Consider the following 27244-nt stretch of genomic DNA (forward strand, 5'->3'; position numbering starts at 1 on the left):
CATGAACAGAGATGCACCCTCATCTCTTAGCCAAGTCCGGGCGTCTGGCTGAGGCTGGAGCACGGATGCTGAGCGGCTCTGGGCAGGTGGGAGCTGTCACCTGGGGGTGTCATAGGGAGGTGGTGGTGGCTGCTCGAGGTGGGCTTGTGATCCCCACAGCCCAACAGGCAGGGGCTGCCGGGAGTGCCTGCGCGATGCCAAACCCCCGGGAGCTGGGCAAGCTGCTGGCTCCACCAAGAGGAAGGTGTGTCGTGGCCAAGGGGTGATGAGGGAGTGGTCCTGCGTGAGCTTAGCACGGTGGCCTGTTTGTTACCCTTGCGGCAGTCAAGGGGAGCGTGTGCTCAGGCTCCCGGCCCAGGGATCAGCAGCAGGTTTGGCAGCGTCCTGGGGGTTTCTCCTGCCAAGTGCCGCACGGAAGCAGAAGCAATCCCGGGTGATGCTCTGGGGAGCTGTTAGCGGGTCACCGGCAGCTTCCCGTGGTCTGGCAGGCTGCCTGAGATTGCCGGTGCCCAGGTCCTCGCTGTTCCCTCCTTGCTGCCAGGCCAGCGTGTGCCCCCGGGTGCCCGGCAGCCCCGGGGAGGCTCTGCCTGACGTGGCTCCTGCGTCAGCCAGCCACAACCCCTCTGTGCTGCTTTCAGACCTTTTTGTCCTATTAAAATTTAAAAAAAAACCAACGCCAAACCAAACCAAAAAAACCCCAACGGGGTTTCGTTCACATTCAGATTATCCTCCGCTGAAGAGAGCTGCCGAGGACGTGCGGAGCGATGCAAAGGCGCAGCGGCTGCAGGGGTGGCCTGTGCTGGAGCTGCCCCTTCCCCTCAGAGGCTTCCCTCCCCAAAACTCCGCTGCTCCCCAGAAACCAGGGCCTGGCTCTCGCCCTCGCTAACAGCAGCAGGACTGTGTTCAATGGCAACCACTGGCGGGCAAGCGAGCCCACATCGTTGGCCCGTCCCAACCGACCAGGGCTTTGCTCTTGTCTCTCCAGGCTCCCTCTCACGCTGCTGCTGTCACATCCTCGTTCTCCCCTTCCCGTGACTACACGGCAGCTCGCCACAGCTCCGGTGTTCCCGGGGTGCTCCATTTCCACGCTGCGTCGTGCCTCACCCTCCACCTCCCCCCAGCACTGCGGGGACAGGAGGACACGGGAGCTGCAAGTGCAAGGGACCGTTCAAGCCGCGTTGGGCTTCACGAGCTCGAGGCCACTTCAGCAGGGACAGGACAGACCCCACTCCACTGGCTTCACACGTTTACTGTAGATGCTGGGCTGTATTCACACACATGTACACATTGGGCTGTATCCACAACAACCTTTCCTATGGCTGTAAACCCCACCATGCAGGATGGGACATAGACTACAGGAAAATAAGGTCTGTACAGTCACACCGGTGTGCCCAGGAGCTACAGGATACCAAGAGGCTCCTCCAAACGCACCCACACCTCACACCACGTCCAACATTAGAGTCCACAGTGCGATGACACATTCCTACTGCAGACCTTCGCCTACAAAATGCCCACGTGGTGCCTCTCCTACGTGCTTCCCATCTTGACATCTTCTGCCGTGTGCTCTTTGGCCTTCAGCTTGCCCGAGCAGAAAGGCTTCTTGGCTCCAGGCTGCAGAACAGAGACACATCGAACACCACACTAGCTTGCGAGAGCTCAGCATGGCCTTAACACTGCCTGGAGGATGGTGTGACCTTCCCTTTGCCCTAGGACGTGGCCCAAACAGCTGCCTATGCATGCATCACCCTCCAGCTTCGGCAGCAGGGATGCCGCCGTGCAGCCGAGCCCGGGTGAGCAGCAGGGCCCCGGGATGCCCAGGGAGCTGGCTGTTGGTTAAAGCGCAGGAGTTGGGTATCACACAGAGCTCCCAGCTCTCTGCCTGGCGTCTGCCCCGCCGCTGTTGCAGACAGGCACAGTCACCCCCAGTACCCGAAAGACAGAAAACTGTGCCACAATGTGTTGCTAACCGATCACAAAAGCTAGATAAGAGCATTACACGGGGTGCTCGGCTCCTGCTGACTCCACGCTGGGCTCCTGTGCCTTTCTGGCTGCGGTAAGCACACCCCAGAGGTGCCCCCCACCCAAGAGAGGCATCCCCAGAACCAACAATACTCCTTCAACTTTCAGCCCGCTGATGCCCTGGGGGTCTCTCCCCACAACCCCTGCTCTTCATTTACCAAACGCCTCCTGAGCAGTCATCTCATTTTGAGAGAGCAAAATCACACGTCTGCTCCTGTGAGGGGAGACCCTTCCTTTGCACACTTGCTTCTCCTCACCTCACCTCCACTGCATGCGACCAAGGGCCCGCAGGCTGCTGTGCCTTCCCAACCCTGCCTGCTGGCGAACGGGCACAGCCTGGAGGCTCCTTCACCTTATCCTCTGCAAAGCTTGAGATAACACCGGGAGTCACCTTCCTTCTACTTACAGGACTTGCCTCGGGCACCTTACCAACAGCCGAGCGTCCAGGCTGTGCCAGCATCCCCTGCGCCTCCCTACACCGTCGGGGCGGACACTGGTGGAAGCACCTCGCTGAACACGGAGGCTCCCGCTGATCACCGTGACCTGCCTTTGAACGCTCGGACACGGGGACGTTTGGCTCCTGGGGCTCCTGGTGTCCTCGGGGGCTTTGCCCTCTCCTGTGTTCTCACCTTGTGCAGCTTGGCCGCTCGCAGCAGCCTCTTCTCCTGGGTCAGCTGGAGCTGTGTCCTCTCCAGAGCCTCTCTCAGCAGGGCCTTCTCTTCTGCCTCCCTGTAGGCTTCATCTTCTAGCTTGGACATCTCCTCCTGGCACCTTTGCAGGGACGCTTGGCTCAGCCTGTGTGAAACAGGACGGGGGGACTGCCACCTGTGTCGACCCCCCAGTCCCCAGCTGGGAGAGATGGCTTTTGAGAAAACCCAACTGTGCTTGTGTCTCTCCTAGAGCCCCCCACGCCACGGGGTGACACTGAAGGACATCAGAGCAGCTAACACCTTGCGGGGACTTGCACACATTTTCGCAAGCCTTTTCCCTGCTCCGATTCCTTCCACACAGACAAACCCCTCTCCTCCTGCCTTTGCTGAGACCAAGATGCCACCTCTTCAAGGCTTCCTCCCGCGCTGATGGCTGTGAGCCCTTCTGTTGGGTGTAGGAGCCCACAGAGGGACTCTGGGTGGCTGTGTCAGCACTGCTGGCTTGGAGATCCCTATCAGACCTCTTGCCTACTCTGAATACGGTGGCATATTTACACCAGCCCAGAAACATCTTTCTACATCGCTTTTTTCCGGTCCTGTGGGCAAAACGACTTCTGCATTTGTGCAGCGAGAGGCAGCAGGGCTTGCACAAGAGCACCCACGGGTTCCTTCCTGCTCTCTAACACACAGCCTCGTGCGGCAGCTCGTGGAGCGGGAGCATCACCTTCGATCCAGCCCTTCCCATCGGCTCCCACCCCTCGCTCCTGTGACACTCTCCCTCCAGCCCGGACGATGCCACTGCTGTCCTGGGCTCGAGGGAGGCTGCCAAGCTCTCCCCAGCTGACCCTGCTCAGGGCCCTGCGAGGCACCTCTGCAGAGAGCCAGGAGGACATTTCTCTGTTTCTCCTAACACTTTCTATACTGTGGCCACAACGTGACCGGTCCCAGGCAGACCTGACACAACCTGGCAAGGGCCTACACCACCCCTTTCCCTGAGTTCCCCATCACTTTGCATTCCAGGACTCGGTCTCACTCAAGCCCGTGGCCAGTAGTGGCCACCTTGCCGCTCGGTACCTGAGCTGCTCCATGCTGGCCTCATAATCTTTCAACATTTCTTCTTTTCTCTCTAGGCGACTCTTCAGGTTCCTGATCTTATCGTACAGCAGCTCCAGGTCCTTCCGTCTCTGCAGTCCTGCTTTTTCCCTCTCCTCCTGAGGAAGGTGCTTCAGAGACTGCACTCCTGACAGCTCCTTCACCTTCATCAGGCTTCCCAGAGCACTAATTACGTCAAGGTACTGTGGGAAGAATAGGGGATGCATTATTTACTAGGCCTGCCAATTCCTCCGCCACATAACATCACACTGCTCAGCCATCTGCTTCCATTCTGCTCTACTGAGGAGATGAAAACATCACCAGGAAACCACGGCATGCCTTCCCCTTTGTTTTATTTCCATGAGTGCTTTCCCTGGGCGAGCTTTTCTGAGCACTCCTAAAAATACGGCTGGCTGTGGCTCACCCATGCCTTGGGGATGCTGCTTGGGGGCACTCAGAGAGGTGACACACCGCACCAGAGCACACCTGAGCTCCAGACCAGCCCCTTTCACACCTGGCGTTCCATTCCCAGCCGCACGACTCTTTGGGGGTGGATTTTTCCTTTTTCAGCATGATCCATTTTCCCCGCTGGACATTTTTCTGCCCTTTTTGGAGGGAAGAGACCCACTTTCACAACCCACCCGCTGTGCTACCAACGGCTGCCCCCTCCAGCAGCCACCTCCATCTCTCTGCAGCAACTCTCGCATCATTTAGCAGGCGTGTAAGTTGGCCAAGGCCTCTGTTCTCACCAACCTTACCTCTCCTTGAGGATCAGCCCTGCCTGCCTGAGAGAATACCCCCGAAGACCTTAGGTGAGAAGGGGAGAAGGATGCACCACTGCACATTTTGGGGTCCTGGGACATCCCAGCAGGTGCCCAGCACACCCTGGCTCCTGCAATATGCAGTTCATCCTCAACCACATTCCTGTGGAGCCCTGATGCCAATCACTTCCTTCTGAAATGCCTTTCAAAACAATCTACCCTCTACAAGTGCTGGGTACCATTTTAACACATCTATTGCTGATGTACCATCTTCTCGCCGACGTCTGTTGCATCAGCCATCTCCGAGCTGGCTGCCCCATCAGCAGCTCCGTGCAAGCCCCCGTTAGCAACATGGCCAGGAACCTGCACAGACAGCGAAAGACCAACAGAGCCCACAGCTCTCCCGCCTTTGGGTTGAGCTGCCTCAAGCCTCCCTTTCACCACACAGAGACACTGCCCCGGTATTGCTGCAGCGCAAAGCCTCCCGCCCCGCTTGGCCTGTGGCATCCCTGGGCAGCTGTGCCAGCGGTGCTGGGCCACAGGCTGCTCCTGACAGGAGCTGGGACCCTCCACCAGCGCTGCCTTCCCTTAAGCTGCACTTTACACACTGCCAGATCTTGCACCTCCCTGTCTCCCCCCAGCTTCTTGTTTAGTGTATCTGAAAGCCTAATTCTCCCCGTTCCAGGGAACACTTCCCCAATGAAGCCACAAGCACCATGAACCAAAAATCACCTTCTCACCTTGCTGGCCTTCAGTTTTGTTCCTGCCACGGGCGCAGGTTCCCCCTTGTGACCTGTTTTCTGGACTATTTTCTCTGGGAAATCTTTCATCAGGACCATCAGTGGCTCTGGACCCTCCTTGGCAGCAGCTGGAGGTACAAAACCCACCCACCACGTTGTTCCACTCTGTGTGACGTGACGTGGCTTCACAGCTCAGCCTCTTCAAGGTCTGCCACGTTTCCCCTCATGGAGATCGTGCATGGCGAGACACACAGGCTCCAGAGCAAACCCTGCACCAGCCTTCCCTGCCCACGTCCCTGTCCGAGTGTTTTCTCTATGCAAGTAGGATTCACACCTATTGCTCAGATGGTTTCTTCAGAGATGTTTTCCCACCACCTGCACGCACTGCACACTCACAGGAGAGCTGCCTTTGCAAGGGAGAAGCCTGAGCCTGTTGCAAGCGAAGGGCCCGAGCCCCACCACAGCTCCTTCCCTCGCGTCGCGTGCCCCACCAGCAGACTCCAGCATCTATCAAGGGCACACGGACACATCTTCCCTTTAGAGGGACAGCCACGCCTACCCGAGGATTGCCTCTTCTCCAGCATCTTTATCCTCTCCCGGAGCTCGGCCAAGCCTTCTTTCTGGCGCCGGATCGTTTCCTCGTGCCTGAGGCCTCGGCATTTTGCGCCGAGGTTGGCCAAGTCCAAGGCCGGCTCCTGGAAGAAACAGCCCAGGCAGTTCTCACCCAGCCTGCATCTGGCTCAATCACAAGCTCAGCTTAAACCTGATTTAAAACACAGCCTTGCTTGAAGATGCTGGTTGCTTGGCACATGCCAAAAGCAAAGCCCATGGAGCGTCTCACCCTACACCCTCTCCATGGATTTGAGGGGTAGAAGAGCCACATCAGAGACTCCTTTCTTGCTCCGCTGCAGCAGCTGCACCCTGGTGGGGCCATGAGCTCTACAAATTCTCCAGAGACTTGTGAGCAGGATGGCGCGTGGCTCTGAACAGCCACGTCAGCATTTTTCTCTGGCAGTTTGTGCTACCACTGAGCATTTACTGTCTTCTACACACAAATACCGATACAGTTTGAGGCCTGTGTTTATACAGGATCTCACGCATTATTCTCTTTTAAACTACACTCATGCACACAGACACTTGCATTCCCCTATTCCAGCCCCATCCAGCTTGCTACATCATGACAACCATCCAAAAATCTGGGACGGGATGGGCCCATCCTCAGCTCTGGCCCCCCTGGCCCCACGTAGTGAGGGGCGGTTTGGTGCCGGAGCGCGGCTTCGCTGGGCTGTGCCTCCAGCGCTCTGCGCTCCCCCTCCATCACTCTGTGCAGAACAGGACAGGCGATACCTCCCGCTCGTCATCTGGCTCTGAGTCACCGCTTGGCCCCCACACACCCAGCCTTTCACGCTGGCAGGCTGTCTGCCACTCTTGCGGGACAGGCTGTACAATCTCTACAGTCCCTCCATCTGCTGCTGCAACCACCTTTGCGTTCTTCCCATTTCTAGCACCAGGGAAATCAAAAGGAGTTAAAAAAAAAAAAAAAAAAAAAGAACATTTATTCCAGTCCTGTGCAACAAGCTACCCCAGCTCCTGCACATTCAACTGCTTTTGGGTCGCAGGTATAGCTTCAGTGGGGTTGGGTTAAGGAAGGGAGGCTTGCAGATCTTTTGCTGCTCTCGCTTCTAATTGGCAATTATCGCAGCCATTAGCACACACATCACTTCAGGGTTGCGAAGTGCTGCACAAACATCAGCTCGACAGTCGGCGGCAATGCCTGCACAGCAGCATGGCCACATGGCCACCCCGCAGCCTGATACGAGGCTTGGCCGGGCATTGCCACGTCTCGCCACGATGCTGAGAAACACCGTGTGCGCGATCGATACTCAGCAGACCCAGACCTCCCTGTGCACTTACCCTCTTGGAGGCTTCACCCCCTTGCACTGGCGTCCCGGGAGCATCCTCTGGCTTTTCTGCCGTTTCTTGGGAGGCATCCTGTGCCTGGCAGCGGGCTTGGGCTTGCCTGTGCCAAGAGACAAGACCGCCGTGGGACACCGTGACAGATGAAAGTTGCCCAAACAGCTTGCGGAGAGCAACACCCTGGGCACCCGCCGATGACTACCATGGCGTGGGTGGGCACATTCCCTTAGTTACACGTCCACAGGCATGAGCTCCGCTAAACCCCTGTTTCAGTTCACGTGGCGCTTCCATAGAGACAACATGGCTGAGCTCCATTCTGATGCTCTCACACACGCCGTCTGCTCCCGGGCAGACACCAAAATGCCATCGGCTGCTGGCAATCGACAGAGCAGCTTTTGCAGAGCATCAGGTCACGGTGGCACGTACCTTAACTCTTCAGCTGCTGCTTTCAGGGCTCGATCCTTCTTCTCCACGAGGCTGGACATCTGGGATAGCTTCTCTCTGAGCAGGATCAGTTCCTGCTCTTGGCATTCCAGCCGGCTCAGGTTCTGCTCCAGTTCCACCTTCTGTTCCTCGCTCAGCTCCCCTAGGCACACAACAGCTTTGTGGGTTTCTGGCCGTCTTGTCACCCAGCCCCAAGGGATCTGCGGTTCTCAGCAAAATGACAACGTTCATGATGTGTCCCCTTTCCCCAGAGCACCTGTGGGGGCTGCCAGCAATAACTGAGCTTGTCCCCACAGACCCTTGCCCTACCCTCAATAGAAGCCTTTGGATGCCATGCTGCACCAAGAGACCTCACTTTCCTTGTTCACAGTGCAAGGCCAGTCTCTTTGCAGGGGTGTACACTCCAGAGTCATCACTTGCTACAGTAATTTTCCTTCAGATTTGAGAACAGCAGGGTCACCAGCATTTTCTGACTTTCAGACTTTTAACTCCTTATATTTCTCATAGCCTCAGTCCCCATGGTCACATCGCACCCTTACAGGCACTGAGAGCAAGCCACAAACATGCCTCAGTTCTCAGGCTCAGGCTCATTTCTGCCCACTCTGCCCACCTGGTTACCCTCACTCATCATCACGGCTATCGCTTAGCCGAGGACAGGGAGGAATTCACCTACCTAAAGGGAATGGTCCACCTGCTCTGCCCTGAGCAGGGCAACAGCATGGCTTTAGGACTGTGACATCTATTTCCCATCACCTGGATGTGCCCACCAGTACCTTCCCTTGTTACTGTGTGGAAGAGGGATGGCAAGATGGAAACCACCCTGTACGGTTCACCCACCTCTCATGTCTGACATCCTGGCTCTGGTTTCCACAAGCTCTTTGGTTAGCCTGGCGATGACAGCCTCCTTGGACAGGAGCGTGCTCTGCACCGCCGCCAGCTCCTCCCTGAATTTCCTGAGAAAGATAATTGCCAGTCTGACAGGTCATTTTGAAGACTCGTTTCACAGAACCTGCGCGTGCCTTCCTGAGCTGTGTCTCATGATGAATACGTACACATTACTTTTTCCACCACCTTTCAGTCCCCTAGGTTCATGCCTGTGGTGTCTGGAACTTACCAACTCACTCTGTCTTACCCGGAGCCATCTGGGCGGGACGGCAGATCATGCGCATGCTGTTCGGCATCACTCAGACCTATATGCACTTAAGACTATCTCAGCCTAGCGAAAGGACTCTCTTCACCACCACAGAAAAAAAGATCTTAGGACAAGTTGCTGTTAGATCCTTGGTCTTCCTTAAGCTGCCCTTGCAAGAACTGCTCTTCTCCCTCTGACCAAGAGCACCACCAGCAAGTGCTGCTTACCTCAGACAACCATGGCACTTGGCTGCAGGAGAAACCTCCAGACAAGGTCCCGATGTTGACTGGCGGGCATCACCCTGAAATCCTACAGAACACGAGAACAAAGGCCAATTACTTCTTTGTAACACATACACATTTGGGCTGCTTGCTTCTGCTACGTGTATCCTTTCCTTCACAGAATCAGGATCACAGAATCATTCAGGTTGGAAAATCCCCTCGGGAACATCGAGTCCAACCCTCAGCCCGACTCTACAAAGTTCTCCCCTACCCCACATCCCCCCACAGCTCATCCAAACAACCCTTAAACACACCCAGGGATGGGGACTCCACCCCCTCCCTGGGCAGCCTGTTCCACTCTCTGACCACTCTTTCTGGGAAAAGCTTTTTCCTCATGCCCAGTCTGAGCCTCCCCTGTTGCAGTTTCAAGACGTTCCCTCTTGTTCTGTCACTAATTCCCTGTGAGCAGAGCCCAGCACCAACCTCTCTGCAATGTCCTGTCAGGAGCTGCAGAGAGGGATGAGGGCTCCCTTCAGCCTCCTCCTCCTCAAACTGAAACAGCTCTGAAGGCTGAGGACCATCTTTTTGGGAAACCCGTGTCTCTTAGGCTCCAGTTACAACAGTGCTTAGACAGTTCCTTACACCCTTCCCGTTGCTCAGGGTCACTCATGCCTGGGTGCAGCCCAAAGTGCTCCGGTCTCATCATTTCAGAGGGCCAAGAGCCCTTCTCCAGTGGGAGAGCCCTGTCTGCACCGTGTCTATGACTCCCACAGTTCCCAAAGCCACAGAACAATATCCTGCAAGCCCCTGTGAAATAGCTTCTTCAGGGACTTGTGGAGCTCATCCTGCATGTAAACATCAAACCAACGTCTTACACGACACTTTCCGTAGCAGCAAAGGCACTACTCCATCTCTGTATAAATCTGATGTTGACTGAGAAGGTGCCCAGTGCCGAGTCACCCCACACAACCCTTACCTACCTTCCATTTTTTCCACAAGCGCTGCGTTTTCTTCCTCCAGTTTCTTTTGCTGCTGCTTGGCCTCCAGCAACCTGTCCTCTAAAGCCACAATCGTCAGAGAATGCTGCTTGCTCTGCTCTTTATATTCCACTATTTCTCCCTGCAGTTTCTGCCTCTGTAACTCAGTCTCCTCCTGCACGGTCTTGAGCTGCTCATCTCGCGTGAGGACCTGCTGCTGTAACGCCAGCTAGGAAACAAGAGGTGTGATCTCGGTTGGAAGCATTGCACGTGTTTTCCTTTGGGAATCAGCAACATCTGGCCTGGCTAGCAGGCAGAAGGACAGAGGGAAGGGAAGGATTTCAGGGAGCAGGGAGGCTGCAGGGCCCTGTCCCCTCCTCGGTAGGGACTGGGGAAGGCTTCTTCCCCAAAACCGCATCTACACCACGTCCTCTGCCTGCACACGGGGGTTGTAGGAACTACCTCTCGCCTTGCGGCTTCCTCCAGCTTGTGCGCGGCTTCTCTCAGTCTGCAGTCTGTAACCTCCTGCTCCTCCAACTTCCTTGACATTGCCTACACGAGGAAATCAGCAGTAATTCAGAAGTTAACAAGCTTGAGGGGATCCACCTTTGTCTCTGCAGATATGCATCTACATGTACCTGTGGGGGAAAAACCCACAGTCCACTGATGACCCCTGACCAAAGGGACCACCATGCTCCAGAGCACTTTCAGATTTCTTTATTCCAAGGGTGAGCAGGTCTGTTTTACCTCCCATGTGTGCCACTGACCTCAGTCATGCTTCTCAGGTGGCTCTCCAGGTCTCGGATCTTCTTCTGTTCCTCCTCCACAGATCGCTTGCACTTGTCCTTCTCCTTGGCGACAGTGCTCTCTAGAATCTGAGAATTGACAGCCCACAGTTTCAGGACAGAAAAAAAATCGTATCATTAGGCAAAAGGCCTCGACTCCAACGAGGAAAGCGAGCAGGAGGGTCACTGCTCTGGAGCAGGGGCACGTTATGGGAGAAAAGCTTGGCAGGACACAAGAAAACTCAGCGAGGGAGGGGACAAGAGCGCCTGGGGAAAGGTAGAGCAGAGAGCAGCGAGGAGGAGCTCTGCTGCTCCTTACCTGCCTCCTCAGAAAACTTGACACCAGGAGACAACCATTCCCAGAGCAACAGACACTGAAGCATGCTAGAAATTGTCCGGCAAGCCCACGATGATATGCTGCCCCCATCACAACACACAGACACAGCAAAACACCTGCTCACATTGACTAAGCATGTCCCACCCCAGCGCTGCCGGCTCGACGGCCGGGGCTTTCCCGGGACCGAGGGGGACCTGGCAGGAGCCCACCCACCGGCCACCCCCCTGCTCCGCAGGGGATATACTCTTCCAGCCAAAACAGACCTAAAAGGAGTTCAGCGTGAGGAAGGGAGTACAAGGCTTGCTAGGAAGCCAGCCCGCACTTGCATTCCATTTACTACAGACCGTGCCAGGTCTCCCTGAGCTGATGCATCTCTCTGATGCTCCTTGTTTGCTGTTTCTCCCAGGGATTGAGTGGCAGCAGCGCATCCTGCCATTAGCCACAGATGCTTTCCAGTTCCACCGTGGCTACTTTGTGGAGTTCAAAACATCAGTATCCGAGGACAGCTGATATCCAGGCTCTTGGGACCACGCTGAGACAATTCAGGGCTACAGACTTCTTCCTCTCACTAGGCAACGCTATTACAGGCACTTATTTTTCCTGCCTAACAGTCACTGTCCTAACAAACCACCATGCCATCATACCTCTTTGTTCTCCTTGTCTTTTTCTGAGATTGTTTGCTTGATTTTTATCTGTAGGTCTTGCTCGTGTTTTGCTTCCAGCTCCTTCACGAGCTCCTGCAGCAAAGCTGCCTGTGACTCCTGGACCCTCTCTAATTGGGCCTGTGGGGAAACAGCAGATACTGAGGTGTTAAAGGGAGCGTGTTGGGGCAGGGCCAGAAATAAACATCCCGTGTACATTCATGCACAAGCAATTCAAAAAAAGAGACGTACCCTCCATCCTTGCCACACCAGGTGTATGGGCACTGACACGCTGACAGTGGGCTCCATCTTACCCATCCCCCTGTGTTTACTGCAGACCCAGGGACCTCTGCTACTCTACATCCCCAGTTCGGGTCCCACACCGACTTGCTTAGGGCTCGTGTTTACCAACAGAAAGATCCCAGATCGATTCCGCTGATGTACATACGCATTTTTTTACCTCTAACATCCGATTCCTCTCTGCAGTTTCCTGACTGTTTTGCAGCAGGCTCTCGAGAGCAGCCAACAGCCCTGCAAAAGCCAAGGGAATCTCGCTGTCTGGGGGGCTCATGCAGCCCATGTTTACCACCTGGAGCATCCTCGGAGGCCTGGGGATGCTGTTTGCCTCCTTGCAAAACTTGTTTTGGTCACTGCTGATGTTCAATCTGGGTGCTCAGCCCCTTGCCTGATGGGGGAGGTCCCTGTTCCTCCATAGGCAGCTGGGAGAAGGGAGCACCACTAACTTCCCACACAGTCACCCCCCAGGCTCACTGGGACACTCAGAAAACACTGGACAGAGGTTTCCCTCCCAAGCTGGGGCAGTGGATGTGCTGTTCTCAGCTTTTGGGGAAGGAAAGACCCGTGGGCAGCAGTTCTGCCTTGCATCCAGAGACCCTCACAAGTCTTGAGACCCTCACTAGCCTCTTGCTATGAGATTCAGGCTCAGAGATTACCTTGGAAAAGTCTCCTAGGGGCCAGCTGAGGGGTTTCACTCTGCACTTACTGGAACTCCAGCATATTCCCACCCTTGGGAGATCGCTGCTATTGCTGAGACATCTCTGGAAGGGAACATGACTGCACACACAGCCCAGATGCCTGTTCCCACCAGGAGACTTATTTTCCTTGTCACACTCCATCACCCATTTTTGCTGCGTCACCCCGTCTTCTCTAAGCCTGACACTTCTGCCAGAGCTGAGGACGGCTCATCGCTGCACGATGCTCCCAGTGCTATAATTACCACTCTGCTAACCAGGGCGGCCTCGCAGCTCCTCCCGCGCCCTCGCCAACGCCGCTGCACCCCGCTGCCACCCAGCACAGCCTGCAGCCCCGTGCAGAGCTGCCGTCAGAGCGACACTTGCCCTCCCACGCCACTCTCAGAGCCGTTACCCCTCTGCAGTGACACTCTGCAACGCATGATGCTTTGGCACAGACCTACACTTGTACAGTCGCCACGCTTCCCGTGCACTGTTCACCTCAACTTAGTTTTGGCAAGCTCCACACAGCAATCGCTCTGCCGCTCCGCAGGAGAGATGGCACAGGAAGGGGAAGACAGAGTAATTTGTAACCTCGAGACAAAGGGGTTCAGATCTCAGCCTGCACCACGGCCACAATCGTGGCCAAGAAGCCTATCCCACATGCCACCAAGGCAAAATCCACTTTGAGCGAATAACCACGATACCAGTAGAACTGTTCCACCACGTGCAGACATTGCATCCACTGAGAAACCCCCCGAGCCCTGTGGGTGCCACTGGCTGCACAGGGTGACGGGGGCCGCAGAGGCAGGGAATGGGCACACACACTGCCTGAGCAGGTCTCCTACTTGCCCAGACTGCCTGAGATTTGTACCAATGTGGGGGTCTGGCATTCCTAAGCAGTGGCTCATGCTGGACTTTCTCCGTGATGGCTGGCTAGCTAGGACATCCTACCTGGCACAGGTTTGTTCCCAGGGCCACCCAGTGGGACACAGACCTTTGCTGGAGGAGCACGTTTCCATCCCCACACTGGCCAGGAGCTGCTCCGCACCCTCCAGCCAAGACAGGGGGACATGCACCATTTCCACCACCACCATCCCGATGGCTGAGACAGAGGGATCCAGGCACAGCGCCTCCAGCCTCCCCAGCTCCCCTCGCAGGCTCTCGCTGCTGCAGGAGCTCCTCAGGCAAGCCTGGAAGAAACACAACTCATCAACAAGCTAGGCTCTGCAGTCAGTGGGCTTCTGGGACTTTGCAAGTCACACAACATCTCTGAAAAAGCCCTGGGTACAACCACGTGAACACTTTGGTACAACACTTCACTTCATGGGTCAGGGTCTTCGGTGGGACCAGCTCTGGACAGGCCCAGAGAAGGACACACTTCTACAACACCTCCTAGTTCTTTCCAACCAGAACTTTTTGGGGCTACACTCCCCTCTTGCTGATTTGGAGAGCCGTGTGCTGGCTAGCGCCAAAGCACAAGAGTATCTTTTCTCTGACCTATCCTCAGGCCAAAAAAATGCCCTGTGCCTCTTAGCTCCTGGATGTCGTTGGCCATCAGTATTTCAAGGACTGACCTGGAGCTCCTGCAGGGATTTCTTGAACACCTCGACATTTGCAGACACCTCCTTTTCCTTTGAGATCCTGGAGTTTAATTCCTCCTGCAGACATTTCTCTCTCTCATGACTTTGGTGATTCTCATCGGAAAGCTGCCTGACCTTCTCTATCACCTGGCAAAAGCAAACAAAGAAAGAGGAGAATAAGGCATTACATTAACACCCTTTTCCAGCTGAGGGACCGTAGATTGTCTCAGCGAGAAATGACTGAGACTTGCTGCAAACTGGTAGCTACATCAGCCTTCTGGGCTTCTCCCTTGTTGCAGCCCACCGACTCCATCCAAGCTTTGGGGGACAAAACACATCACGGAGCAGTGTCATTAACCTGGGATAGCTGCAGCACAACTTATGATCTGGACAAGTTTGGATGCTAGTGACGTTACTGTGCATGGTGCTACGGCCAACTTGAGCCATGCTGGGCTTTGGAGGGACCGAGCGTCTCTGTGTGCTGGCACCCAAACTCACCTGCTGCTCTGTCATGGCTTTCCCTGCAACTCCCGCTGCTGCCGGAGAACAGACTCGCATCACTTGGGCTTTGAAGGACCCCAGCTACAGCAGAGATTGACATGGGAAAACAAAAATCACCGATAGTTGGTATCAGCTCTGTTGGTCTGCTCTACCCATCGCTCTAGCTCACACACCATTTCACCTTGGCGAGGGTTCCCTGACACCCCTGCTCTGACCCTGACGGCTCGCACCCCGCCAGCAGCGAGGCTCTGTGGTTAATCACACCCACGACATTGCCTGCGAGGTGTGATCACCAGCACCATGCCCTGGCGAGGCTGTCAGCTCCCCGCCACCAAGGACAACATGACCCCTGAGCATCTCCTGCTGTGGGAGGATTACGATCATGGGGGGGCGGTTTACATTGCAAAGGACAGACCACCTGAGCCAGGCAGCTGCTCCATCCCAGGCTCCAGTGGGGATTTCCCATGGCTGACACCTATTTCCTCCTGTGAAACAGGTGGGGCAGGCTGGGGACAGCTGGGGATGCTGCTCCCTCCTCTCTGCAGGAGGTGACAACCATTCCTGCCAGGGTTAGCACTTCATGCTCCTGTATTGCAGCTGGTGCTGGCTCCTCCTGGGGCTTCCACAAACAGCTGTCCCTGTGCTAACCTACGTGGCAGACCCAAAAGTCCTCATCTGCCCTTAAAAGCTTGAGGCTGCCCTTCAGCTCCACTCCACACAAAAACCGGGGTGATTTTCCACACATGTTCATCAAACTACTCATAGCGTTTTTCTGTTGTTTCTTTTTTCATGGAATGGGTTTCCCAACAAATTCACACTAGCAAAACTGTGTGTTGCAGTTTAATGGGGGGGGGGACACGCAACTTCCTTGTGCAAAAGATGGATTCATCCTGGTGATCCAGCATGATGCTATTCTGCCAAGGGCTGTCTCTGCCCGGAGCAGCCTTGCCGAGGCATGGAGGAGGGTTTGCATGGGTCTCAGAGAGCATGACTATGGTGACAGAGAGTATAGTGTGTTTCTGCATCTTACTAAACTCACTACATCTTCTACAATGCCTACACAAATCTTGTGGATACGCCTATTCCATTGCACCCGATGACCAGTTAAGCCCCATGCTAGGGTTTGGTGCTCAGGACTCTCCCGCACTCAAGCACGATGTCCTTCCCCAGGGAAAACCTGTGGTTTTGTGCTGCCTGCAGCCCAGACAGCAGGATGCTCCCATCCCTGCCTCTCCCTACCTGCTCCTTGGCCCGCCCCAGCTCTGCTCGCAGCAGGCGCTCCCTGCGCCCCATCTCCTCCAGCTGCAGAGCTTGCCTGGCACAGGCCTCTTGCAGCTCCTCCTCAGCCTGCAAAGATGAGAGCATTTGCACATCAAAGCAATACCCAAAAATCACGCCACAAGCGCTTCTACCCCAAACTATCCACTATTTAGGTCAAATGACTTTAAATACAGCTTTGAAAGAGCAGGAGACAGCAGCAATCCTTTTGCAGGGGGGGTTTGCAGTATCAGAATCTTAACGCTGCTCCTTGCCTGGGTTTGGTCCCCAGGACATCATCCATCCTTGACTTTCCAACACACTGCTCACATAGGGCAGCTTGCTGCCCGAGTTAGCTTCTTCCCTCGGGGTCCGTGGCAGATCTCAGCACATTTGGAGCCCCTGCCCATACAGCTGGCATGCCCGGGGCTTGCTGACCTCGTCTCACACCTCTGCTGCCCGTGCCAGGCAGCCGAGGTCCCTGCCGTGCCCTCGCCAGGCCGTGCTGCAGACCCCCCACCCGGACAGGTACCTTGCCTTTCTCAGCCAGCTGCATCTGGATGCTCTCCTGCTTGGTGCAATACTTCTGGACTTCTCCCTGCAGCCCCTCCACGTCGCGTTCCAGCTCCCTGATGCGCTGTAAGACCCCAGCACAGCAGAGAACGTCACCAGAGGAGCTGGGCATTGCCTCTCTGGAGGACTTTAACTGACAAGCAAGATATTTTCCCCATCTATCCGATTTTGTTTACCCTGGAATTCTCTTCTAACCTATATTTACTGCAGCTTGATTGGCTTTCAAGTGGCATTTCAATCTTATTTCTGACAGCATTCTCCTGCATTGTAATGCAGTGTTACATTTTTTACAGGAGTTTACGCTTCTCCGGTTCGTTATGCACATTAGGTGCCTTCTATTACAGGAGCCGGATTCAAAACAACTCCCTTCAAATGCCCAGTTAATTATTCTCTTGATGATGCATTCCCACAGTTGCTGCTCTCCCGCATGCTCCATCACCCCAAATGACTTGAGACTCACATTTCGGCACGCCATTACTTCTCTCTCTCCAAGTTCATGCTTCAGTTCCTCTTTAATTCTAGAGCACTAGAATGAATAGCAACCAAGGAAAAAAAAATCATCAGGGCAGGCAGATACCATCATTTCTGCAGCAAATGTCAACATATACTTCACTAAGTGCTCAAATACCTAATGGGTGGCTGAGTGCCCATGATAGAGCCATCAAGGCACTGAGAGCACAAGAGTATCTGCACCTGGAAATGCTCATATTAAAGCATTGCCTGGCTGAGAGAAGGACAAACATCTTCAGGGAGTACCTGACAAATTCCTCTGGCCTTTTAAAACAGTATAACAGGCATGGGGGGAAAGGATGCAGGAAAATAAATGCTTCTTGGGAACATCCACAGTGAGCTGAACATGGCATTAACAGACATTTCCAGGCTAATCATCACTGTATCAGACTGTGCCGTTCAGTTCTGTTTCAGGGTATTGGTGCTTCAGAGACTGACGCTGTCCTGCCTGCCCTGAGCACCTGGGTGCCTCTCCCACGAGCCTCCCACCTCCCACCGGGGCTTTCCACATCCATGGAGTAGGGAAAACCACAGAGGGATGCTCTGGGATGCGCTCTCTTCCTCGACACAAGCGCTGCGGGCCACCAAGTGCCCTCAGCCACCCAGCAGGATGCTTCTCCTCCCATACACAGCAGCTTGAGAGCTCACATATCCCCTTGCCACCGGTCAAAGGGCTGAGCCGTGGCAAAGCAAGGCACGTCATTCATTTCCAGAGAGCTGCTCAGGGCGGGGGATGCTGGGCCAGGTACAGGCTGGCAGGTGCGGTGACCCCTGCCTGCACCCCAGGGGTCCCACACATCTTTTCCATGATTTAAAATTCACAGTGAATCACTGAAATCTGCCTGTACAGTGCCTAGTCAGCCAGCCAACACGCAGCGCCCACTCTGTGCTTAATTATGCAGACGATGCAGCTCTGCCAGTTGCAGAGGAAGCTGCAAATACAGAGAAACAACCTGCTGCACAGGCCGCTTGCTTTAAGGGACAAAGCAGGCTGGGCTGCAGGGAGCCACGCGAGGACGGGGTTTCCATGGCTCCTCGGGAGGATCTTGGCACCAGGAGCTTCGTGCATACAAACAGCTACTGTGCTCACAGCGATCCAGGGCACACAGCACCTGAATGCAGAACAAGAGCGGGGGGGATCTGGCTGGGGAAGGTGACACGGCTCTGGGGACCTCACACGACACCTCGGCACAGCCACGGCCCCGTCCCAGAGGTACGGCTCTGCAACTCGGATTTGCATCCAGCCAGGACCCTCGCATTTACAACTGCCCCCATAAACAGGCACACAAATAGCCGCTACACTCCTTAACAGAGAGGAGCGTGGCCCTTCTCAGCAGTAACCCTGACATGAGACTGTAAATTACTGAGCCCATCATTAGGGATGTTAACCTTGGCAGAAACGACTGCTAGCTGATTGTCCTTTACTCTGTTTTCCTTCTTCATTTTTTCCACGTCTTCCTTGAGTTGCTGGATTTTCTGCTCCTTACTGGCAATCTCCCTTTGCAGGCTGGTCACTAGACCTGTAAAACCAACTGTGGTGAGGGGGTACCCAAGCACATCCCTGCAAAAGCCCTCCAGCCACCTCCCCCTTTGACAACCATCGGCCTCAGACAGCCCAGCCAGCTTTTGGCTCGCCGTGCTGGACATTGCTCTGTGACAGCATCACTAACAAGCTCCTCGGGGCCTCGCAGCACATGCTCCCTGAAAGATGAGCAGTTCTTACAGATCTGTTTTTGCTGCCTTACTGTGTCAGATCCACGGCTCTGATGCCTCCTCCCTGCCAAGCAGCGATACTGCTCCCTTATCTCGGGCAATGAAATCGAGCAGAACAGTTTTGCTAATCTGAATGCATTACCCAAGCCAATATTTTGCGCACATACGACATTCCTTGTGCCTGATAAAGGCAGGGATAAAGGCCTCTGGAAAAGGCTTGTGGTTTGAGGTGGCCTGTGCAGCCCCGCGGCAGCTCGGGTGGGAGGCAGGTCTCCCCCCCTCCCATGGACCAGCACTGCTTTCCCCCGGCTCAGAGCCTGCCCTGCAATCAGTGCTTGAGGCTTTTTTCCCTACCAAAGTTCTCCATCCCATCACTCCCTGCCTTTGGTCCCCACACTGTCCCTCACCCCAGGGGCACTTGTCATGTCAGACACTGCCTGCAACTCCCGCAGAGCTTCAGGGCACAGAAACAGAGGTTGGATGATTTCTACAAGCTGCTACAAATCATTTGTTGTCCAGACAGTTTTGCCAATGCTCACTCATTATCAAGAACCAGTTCCAAACTGCTTCGTGCCCCTCCACACAGCTCCAGGGACACAATACCTGAAGCCAAGGCATGGTCCCTCTTCAGCTTCTCGCTTTCTTTCCTCAGCCTTCCAATCTCTAGGTCCCTTTCGTAGAGGGAATGGCTGAAAACCTGGCTTGAGCCTTTCTGCAGGTTGCTGATCTGCAAAACACAGTCACCCCCATTCCTCACCGGATCAAGTATTAACTTTATTACAGCCCCCTTCAGAGAGGGAAATCTGGAACTTCCAGGTCACAGACTGATGGAGTTACTCTTTAGCATCTTTGACTAAATCTCAGCAGTCATTGCTTCGGATAGGACCACCTTAGACTGGTTTTGGCCATTCACGCTGAAATCCTAACATAAAAGGCACATAGAAGCACTGTCTCCAGCTGTCTGCCATGCCAGGAATCTATGGCTGGGGCTGGGCGACACTGAAACGCTGCAGACCTATCGCCTGCTCAGGCTATATGTATTTATTACCACAAACGCAGATCTGGAGCTGCTAATAACTCACATTCACATTTCTGCTGCAAAGACAGTTTTTGCAGTCCCTACTGGAAACGAGGAGCAGGGAACAGCCTGTGCTATCCACTTTGGCATATCATCACCACACAGACAGCACAAATACGCTTCCCACTGCTCAAATGACCGGTTTCATGAGGCAATTACTAGAGGGTATAAAAGAGCAAATCTGCAGGCGGAAGATGCTTTTGTCAGAGAGGAAAGCTGCCGGGAGGACAGGCACTGCACATCGCCTCATCCCAGTGCAGTAACAGCAGCAATGCTGACAGCACCCCAAAACTCATCACCTTCTCTCCATCAGGAACCTGCTTATCAAAAGCTCCTCTTCACAACAGACAGTCAGGACGAGCCCAAAGCATTTCACTGCCTCCTTCATAACCAGGATTAGATGGGAGGGCAGGATGTGGCCGGGATGGGCTGACAAAGATGCCCGGCTGCTGACCTGTGTGCCTCGTGTCAGACCGACCCCTCGGATTGACCCTTTTCCCACACTGGAGATACTCAGGAGGACTGTCACTGCCTCTCCGGGACATTTTCTGAGGTCTCATAAAGTGTGAGTGCGTGCTAATGACACATCCCTGGAGAAGAAAAATATAAGCCCTCTCTCCTCTACCCAGTCACCTATTTTCAGCAAGATGTCCAGGGGTTGAGCTGCCTTTTCCCCTGCAAACACAACCAGTCTGCTCCAGGGGCAAGAGGGGTAAGGGGAAAGCAAGCGGCTCAGCTGCCTGGCCCATGGTAGCCATGTGTGCCTTTTCCCCCCAGAAGCCAATTAAGCTTCTGTTTCCCTCCCTGCCGCAGCATTACAGATCCTACTACAGACAGAGAAATTTATTTCCCAGCTTCTTTAAGGGAAACTTGCACAGAAAGCGAGCAAATGTGCAAAATAAAACCACTGGAAGAAAAAAAAACCCTGTTCCTCATTTCCGTGGGTTTCAAAGAAGCAACTTGCTCCTCTTAAAACCTGGGTGTTAAACTAAAAATACATCTGTATCAGAGAGGTATTTTCCCCCTCGGTGCCTCTTAAAGCGCTGGGTACCTGTTCCCTCAAGGCTTTGGTCTCCTCTGTTTTGGCTCCCAGCTCTCGGTCGAAGGCGAGCAGCTTCTGGGTCAGCTCTACCTCGTTCCTCGCCGCGGCCTGAGCCAGGGTCTTTGCCATCATTGCTATCTCATCCTGCAGATTTCTTATCACTGCGTCCTTCTGCTTTGATTCTGCTTCCAAACCAGAGGGGCGACCAATTTCCTTCTCCAGGCACAGAAGCTTTTCACCCTACGAGCGGATTTCAGGTGCCGTCAGTCGCTCTCTGGTTACGGTGACGCTGGGCTGCCTGCTCTGGAGGTCCTGACCCGTGGCCATCGACCGCAGAGACCTGCTTGCCCTGGTGTCCCACATCCCGCCGTGCCCCCAGCAGTTCCTGCACCCCTCTGGGACTCGCTGGTGGACACACAACCATTTGGCAGGGTTTGCCTGCTCTTCTGCCCAGGAGCAGGACAGCGATCGCATCCCTCACACCTTCCCCAGAATCACCTTCTCCTGGGGGAGGAAATCTGCGTCCTGAGTCCCCAGGGAAGGGGCTGCCCCCACACCGCTCACACCATCACCTGAGACACTGGTCGAGACTGGAAGAGAGCAAAGAGCACAGCAGCAAATGTCAGCATGAGAACTGGCTGCAGGCAGCAGAGAAGGTTCTCGCAGCATCCCTCTCTCTCGTCTCAAAACTACGCTGAGGCAGGGGCTGCTTCACAGTCTGTGACCTCAGTTCGCAGCCAGAAGAGAAACAAACTACCTGGCACTGAAAAGACACCAGTGCAAACAGTGTGCACAACAGAGAGGAATCATACACCTCTGGGAACCAAAAAAACCTCAACGTCAGCAGAGACACAGCCGAGAAAGGCTCCTCTGGTTTTTCAGCACTGCCCAGCCCTGCAGACAGAAGTTACGCTTTCTTTGATGGCTTTCCATGTGGGATTAGCCATGCTCACTGCAGTCAGATCCTTTTGGCTCTATTTCCCAAAAACCAGACGAATCTGTGCTAACCTGGTGCTCGTGCTTCCCTCCCTTTACTTTACTGTAATTTCAAGTTCTGCCTGTCCACACATCTTTACGTGACGCTGCTGGGACTGCGTGGTACTGCCTCTGCGCTGTACTTTGGCACTTCACTGTTGACTTTGTACTGCTTACAACTGCTCAAACAACCCAACCCCAAACCGGGAAAACATCCCGACTGTGTATCAGGCAATAACAAGCTACATTCATGGCAAAAGTCTCTTAGTAGTACACTACTGTTTAGTTGTACACTACTGTCCCAGAGCCTTGCCTCTGCTCCACCACTATCACATACTGTATTTTCAGAAGTATACCAACTATAGACCTCATTTAAAGTTCCTGTGCTCGAGGCAGCCAGTAACTGCACTTCAAAGGAGGAAAAAACATCACATCAAACAGGAGACAGGAATAGGCGCATGAGTCACCAGTGCCGAAAAAGTTAGTCATCGCCCTTCGCCCAGTCACACACAAGGAAAAAGGAAAAGGAAATAGTCCGTCTCAGCTGTGAGGACAATGACATTCCCCTTTGTATGTCACGGCCCATTTCTTAACTGGCCCAAATGCCACCAAGGACCACACACGGTCTCCGATTAGCTCCACTGGACGGGAACTCGCACCCAGTGCCTGGCACGGCTCGTCAACATCTCAGCTCACATCAAAACTGCCTCTGCTTGGATCAACCCCACTCAACGCTGAGTTGTTCCAAGAGGACTCCACCATGTCTGGCAGCGGGGAGTACCTGGCCTCACCGTGGAGATCCTACTGAAAGCACTCGGTGAGATGGTGGTGGCCACGCTCCGAGCCCTGGCACTCATGGGTCGCTTCCGCAGCGGCGGGTGGGGCGTGTGGCCAGCCACTCCGGGAGCCCAGCGGCTGGGAAAGCTGGGGGGCTGCTGCCCTGGCAGCAAGGGGAGGCGGGGAGGAGATGCAGGAGTCGAGGGTTTGGGCTCCGCAACCACCTGGAGTTGTCCCGTCCACGCGGTGCGACGTTTCACGGGGGGGTAGGAGATCTGTGGTGGAAAAAGGCCACATCAGCAAGGTTTTAGGAAGGTTTTTTAGCCCCTGATGGAGTGCAAGATGTTGTATAAAACCCTGGCACAGAGCTGAGTGGAAGCAGAATTTTAGTTCTTTCCAATTTCCACTGCCCAAATATCAGCAGGAAGCCCAAATATTTTGCTGAAACCGAAAGAAATTATTGGGATCTGATGCTTTTGGAGCTCTTCCCTCTCTCTCTAGATTTGACCACCCTAACGCTGTGTGTCATTTGTGACATCTGGAAGCTCGTTTCATGCCTCTCCCGGCTCACACACCAGGTCCTACCCTGTCATTCCGCCCATTCACCGTGCAGATCCAAAGCCTCTCACTGCACCCCTGGCTTGCATCGCATTTATCAGACCTTACGCTGGGCCTGTCAGACACATAATTAGGACATTATCTGCTCTTCTCTTTATGAGCAGAGCTTTCCAGTATGGTAGAGACAAGCCACCATTAAGGTCTCGTACATCAGCTTACACGTAGCCCTCAATTACAAGGGCTGAACTAAACATCTGCCTACGTGGCCTCGGGCCTGGCCTGGATGCAGACCTCCAACACCCGCTGGGATCCTGGCATCTTTCTGCAATGGAGCCAAAGACCCCAGCGCATGCTCCCCTCTGCTCCGGCACCTTGTCTTCTCCCCGAGCACGTGTCAGACCTGCTGGTTTTGCTAGCGATGCTACCCTGGGCGCTTGCTCACGGCTGGATTCACCGTAGCATTACACTGTCCCTTCCCGGGCACTGGTCCTGCGCTCCGAGGCACTGCAGGGATGTGACTCCTACCTCTTTACAACACCTTCCTCTAATAGTACTGAGAGTGAGAGAGATCTCCCTGTATTAGACACCATAAACACTTCACAGGGTGCAACGCAGAGGTGATTTATGCTCTGCAGTCGGCAGGGTCAGGCTTCAAAGCTGTTCCACCAAAGGAGGATCAGAGAGCCCAGAGCAATGAAGAGGCACCCGCAGGGCTTCCTCTGTGTCACACTGCAGAACTGCTTTTCTGGGCACATCCTACACATATAATATTGAAAATTAAAATGCTCACTGCTCCAGCAGGAACTAGCTTTACCCAACCAGCACTGGCACCCCAGCTGCTCTGGCTTCATCTGCAGCTGAGCATTTTTGAAATTTCTCTTAGCCAAGGCTTTCTGGACAACTTTGGATTCAGCAGTTCAGCTTGCTACACCAGGAATCTTGCCAAGCCCTCCAACCCCAGTATCTGGGTACACAAACTGGTTGACTCCAATTCAGTTTTATTTGTATGTGGGCACTGTTAGAAGGCCAGGCAATGCGACCCCCACTACCGGGCACACCACACACACATTTTTTTGGGACTCTGTCTCAGTATCTATTTTATTGGATTCCTCAAGAGCCAAAACAACACTGGAACTTACCAATCCTTAACCGTACAAAAACCCAAAAGCAAAATGCTAGTAAGAGGGGCTGATGGTTGGGCTCGATGATCCCAAGGGTCTTTTCCAACCTGAATGATGCTGTGATTCAGTAAGTAGCTTTTGAGGAAAGATAAAATGCAAACAGAGAAAAAGGACATTTTTCCAGACACATCTCTGCTCACGTCCGACTTGATGTTGGGAAACCTGTCCTGTACTATTTTTTCCCTACTGAACTGCCCGAGATTCTTCAGCAGAGGGAGCTCAAGCTTTTCATTCACTCACCCCCCACACCCCCCACACCCCCGGTGAACCTTTCCAGAGAATCGCCCAGACAAGCCTGGGAGCCTGTTCCTGCTCTTGGGGCCTTCCCTGGGCAGCAGCATAGCCCCTCCCTTCCCTGGGGAGCAGCACCCCATCCTTACCTGGGCAGCCCCATCCACCACCAGCTCGAAGGATGCTCCCCCCGTGCCGAAGCGCAGGATGTCCCCCGGAATCACTTTCACGGCCGCATTCTGGACCTGGCAGCCGTTGACGAAGGTGCTGTGGGGGGAGTTGAGGTCCCGAAGGACAAAGCTGTTGTCTGAGGCGCGGAATTCGAGGGCTGCGTGATGATCTGCTACACCTGCGGACTGGCAGCGGGCAATCAATGGGCAAGCAGGGAAACCTGCCGGAAAGCGGCTCAGGTTTTGTTACTCATTTGCCAAACCCCCCTCTCCGTGTTGTACACCAGCGTAAGCAGCCCCCATGCTTTGCATGGGCCCCAGTGCACTCCACTCCCTACATCCAAACCGCCACCCATTCCACACCAGTCGGCTTCCTCGCCCCTACCTGCAGGACGATGTCGGACCCTTCGTGCCTGCCTATCGTCATGGTGCAGGGTTTCAGCTGAAAACACCCCTCCGAGCTCCTCAGAAAGGCTTGCATTGTCCAAGCTGCTTCCCCTGCAAGGCTTGCATTAAAAAACCCCCCAACTCCTCATTTCACAATCCCCCATCCAACACATGCAACAGAGCCACGAATATCTCAACCAACTCGTGCTCTAGAAACTACAAAATCGACCCGAAGGCAGCTCTGCCCCGGCTGGCAGCATGGCCACAGCCTCGCAGTAGCCTTGGAAACTCCGGCCGCACTGGAGCCCGCTGCTGCCCTCCTGGGTGCGTTTGGCTCTTTGTTTTGTTTTGGTTTTTTTCCCTTTTTCCAAGCAACTGGCCCGGCAGCACAACACAGCTCCGCTCCGGCACTGGCCACAGCTCTCCTTGCCAGAGGGTGACACGCACAGGAACATTTCCCCACGTATCAGAAAAACTCACAGGGGCCCGCACAAGCTGTCAGTGAACTTTTCTCTCTCTTTATTACTTATTTTTTATTTAACACCATGCACGCATGCACAAACAGGTCTCGCAACCTCAGGCAAGTGGATAAATATTGCCACCTGGTGATGGGGACCCCGTCATCCATCAGCACGTTCCTCCATCAACGTGCCTTCATTCCAGGCTGTCACACACCCTTTTTCAGCAGAAAAAAGGAAAATAACACACCCACCACCCAACCCCCAGCAGACTCTGGTTCAGCCTCACTGATGCCAGCAACACATGAGGCTCTTTCTCCCCATCCAACCACCCAACCCCGACTTCCTAAACCTGTTTCCCCTTCGCTGCTGGCAAATAGCACCCCAAATGACAGTCCCTAATTAGCACGGGCTCCCACCACTGCGCTCTGCTAGTCCACATGCCTTCCCTCCGTTGCTTTCTGAATTTTTAAGCATGGCTTTCAAGTGCGATTGCGGCACAGCTGACTGGTTGGAGGTGGGTGGGTTGGTGAGCTGGGCTCAAGCACCCGCATCCCCCCCACGGGTTTGGGAAGGAGGGAAGCACATCAGCCCTATATTGCCCCAAGCCACAGCATTTTCCCTCAACACCAGTGCTGTGCCATACACAACACGACTATAATCCTTTTGAGAAGCAGCCCAGGCCTGCTGGAAACAAGCCTAAACCTTGCATTTTTGTTAACAGCAAACCTCAAGATCGCTTTTTGGCCCAGTTCTGCTCCCGCGGGTGAGAAACTCCCACATCATCTGGCTGAAACACAGAGGAAGAGGAGCACAAATTCACCCTTCGGCCAAACTCGCATCGTGCTGCAAGAGCAGCTACTGCCCCATCGTGCTGCAAGTCAGCAGCGAATCCATTCGGATGCACGTATGCAAAACCACAGCGCTTCCCCCTGAAAATAAATTGCCCATCTATAAATATCCTGCAAACAAAGGTTTCCTGCTATTCCCAGGGCTGTTCCGATAATTGGCAGGACCGGAATGCCAACCCTGGACAAAGAGGCTGCTCTGCTGACTGGGGGCACGCTCAGCTGCGCTGTGGCCATGCGGCACCTGCAAACCAACCTACAAACAAAACTGTTAGAGAGCAGCTAGCAAGCCCTGCAAGATTTTATCACACTTAATTTTAAGGCAGAAGCAGCAGATTTTGCAAAGGAGCGCTCCTCTGCAAACCAGAGAGTGGTGCTTTGGCACATGCCCCAGTGCTGGCCCCGCTGCCAGCATTTTCATCCCATTTCCTTGCAAGGGCTTTGCACTGGAAAACAGCAGCCGAGGTTTTCCAGCCCCAACCCCGCACTGCAGTGATGCTTTTTAAAACTAACCACCATCAGACTCCCTCGGTTGTGTTCATACCAGGTCCACACACCTCGTGAGTTGCCATCGAACCCCAGTGACCTTCCAGAGACGCCGAGATACACGTGCAATCCTCTACACTGCGTGGGGAAACACATCCTCATTTCTCACCTACCAGCGTGTTGTACCTGGGAACAACAGCCAGGGGGTCAGTGTAGGGCATGCGTGGAG

At 54.4% G+C, this 27244-nt stretch overlaps 1 protein-coding gene across 1 annotated transcript; it reads right to left on the minus strand.

The window, feature by feature from the left end:
* Positions 1-1312: 1312 nt before the first annotated feature.
* On the minus strand, positions 1313-25263 carry FHAD1 (forkhead associated phosphopeptide binding domain 1). The gene is made up of 28 exons (XM_026862930.1): positions 25222-25263; positions 24816-25022; positions 22701-22971; positions 21428-21534; positions 20954-21184; positions 19428-19551; positions 18501-18631; positions 17062-17127; positions 16561-16665; positions 16011-16118; positions 14769-14852; positions 14265-14417; positions 13685-13880; positions 12177-12247; positions 11720-11857; positions 10721-10828; positions 10416-10505; positions 9957-10182; positions 8983-9064; positions 8461-8576; positions 7606-7765; positions 7177-7282; positions 5822-5957; positions 5263-5390; positions 4790-4885; positions 3744-3964; positions 2649-2814; positions 1313-1611 (listed from the first exon to the last, which is right to left on the minus strand). Exons 1-28 carry the CDS (start codon positions 25261-25263, stop codon positions 1528-1530), a joined length of 3753 nt encoding a protein of 1250 aa, XP_026718731.1. The 3' UTR covers positions 1313-1527.
* Positions 25264-27244: the final 1981 nt, after the last annotated feature.

The sequence above is a fragment of the Athene cunicularia genome, assembly GCF_003259725.1.
Source record: "Athene cunicularia isolate RWA chromosome 21 unlocalized genomic scaffold, athCun1 chr21_part1, whole genome shotgun sequence".
Taxonomy (NCBI): Eukaryota; Metazoa; Chordata; class Aves; order Strigiformes; family Strigidae; genus Athene; species Athene cunicularia.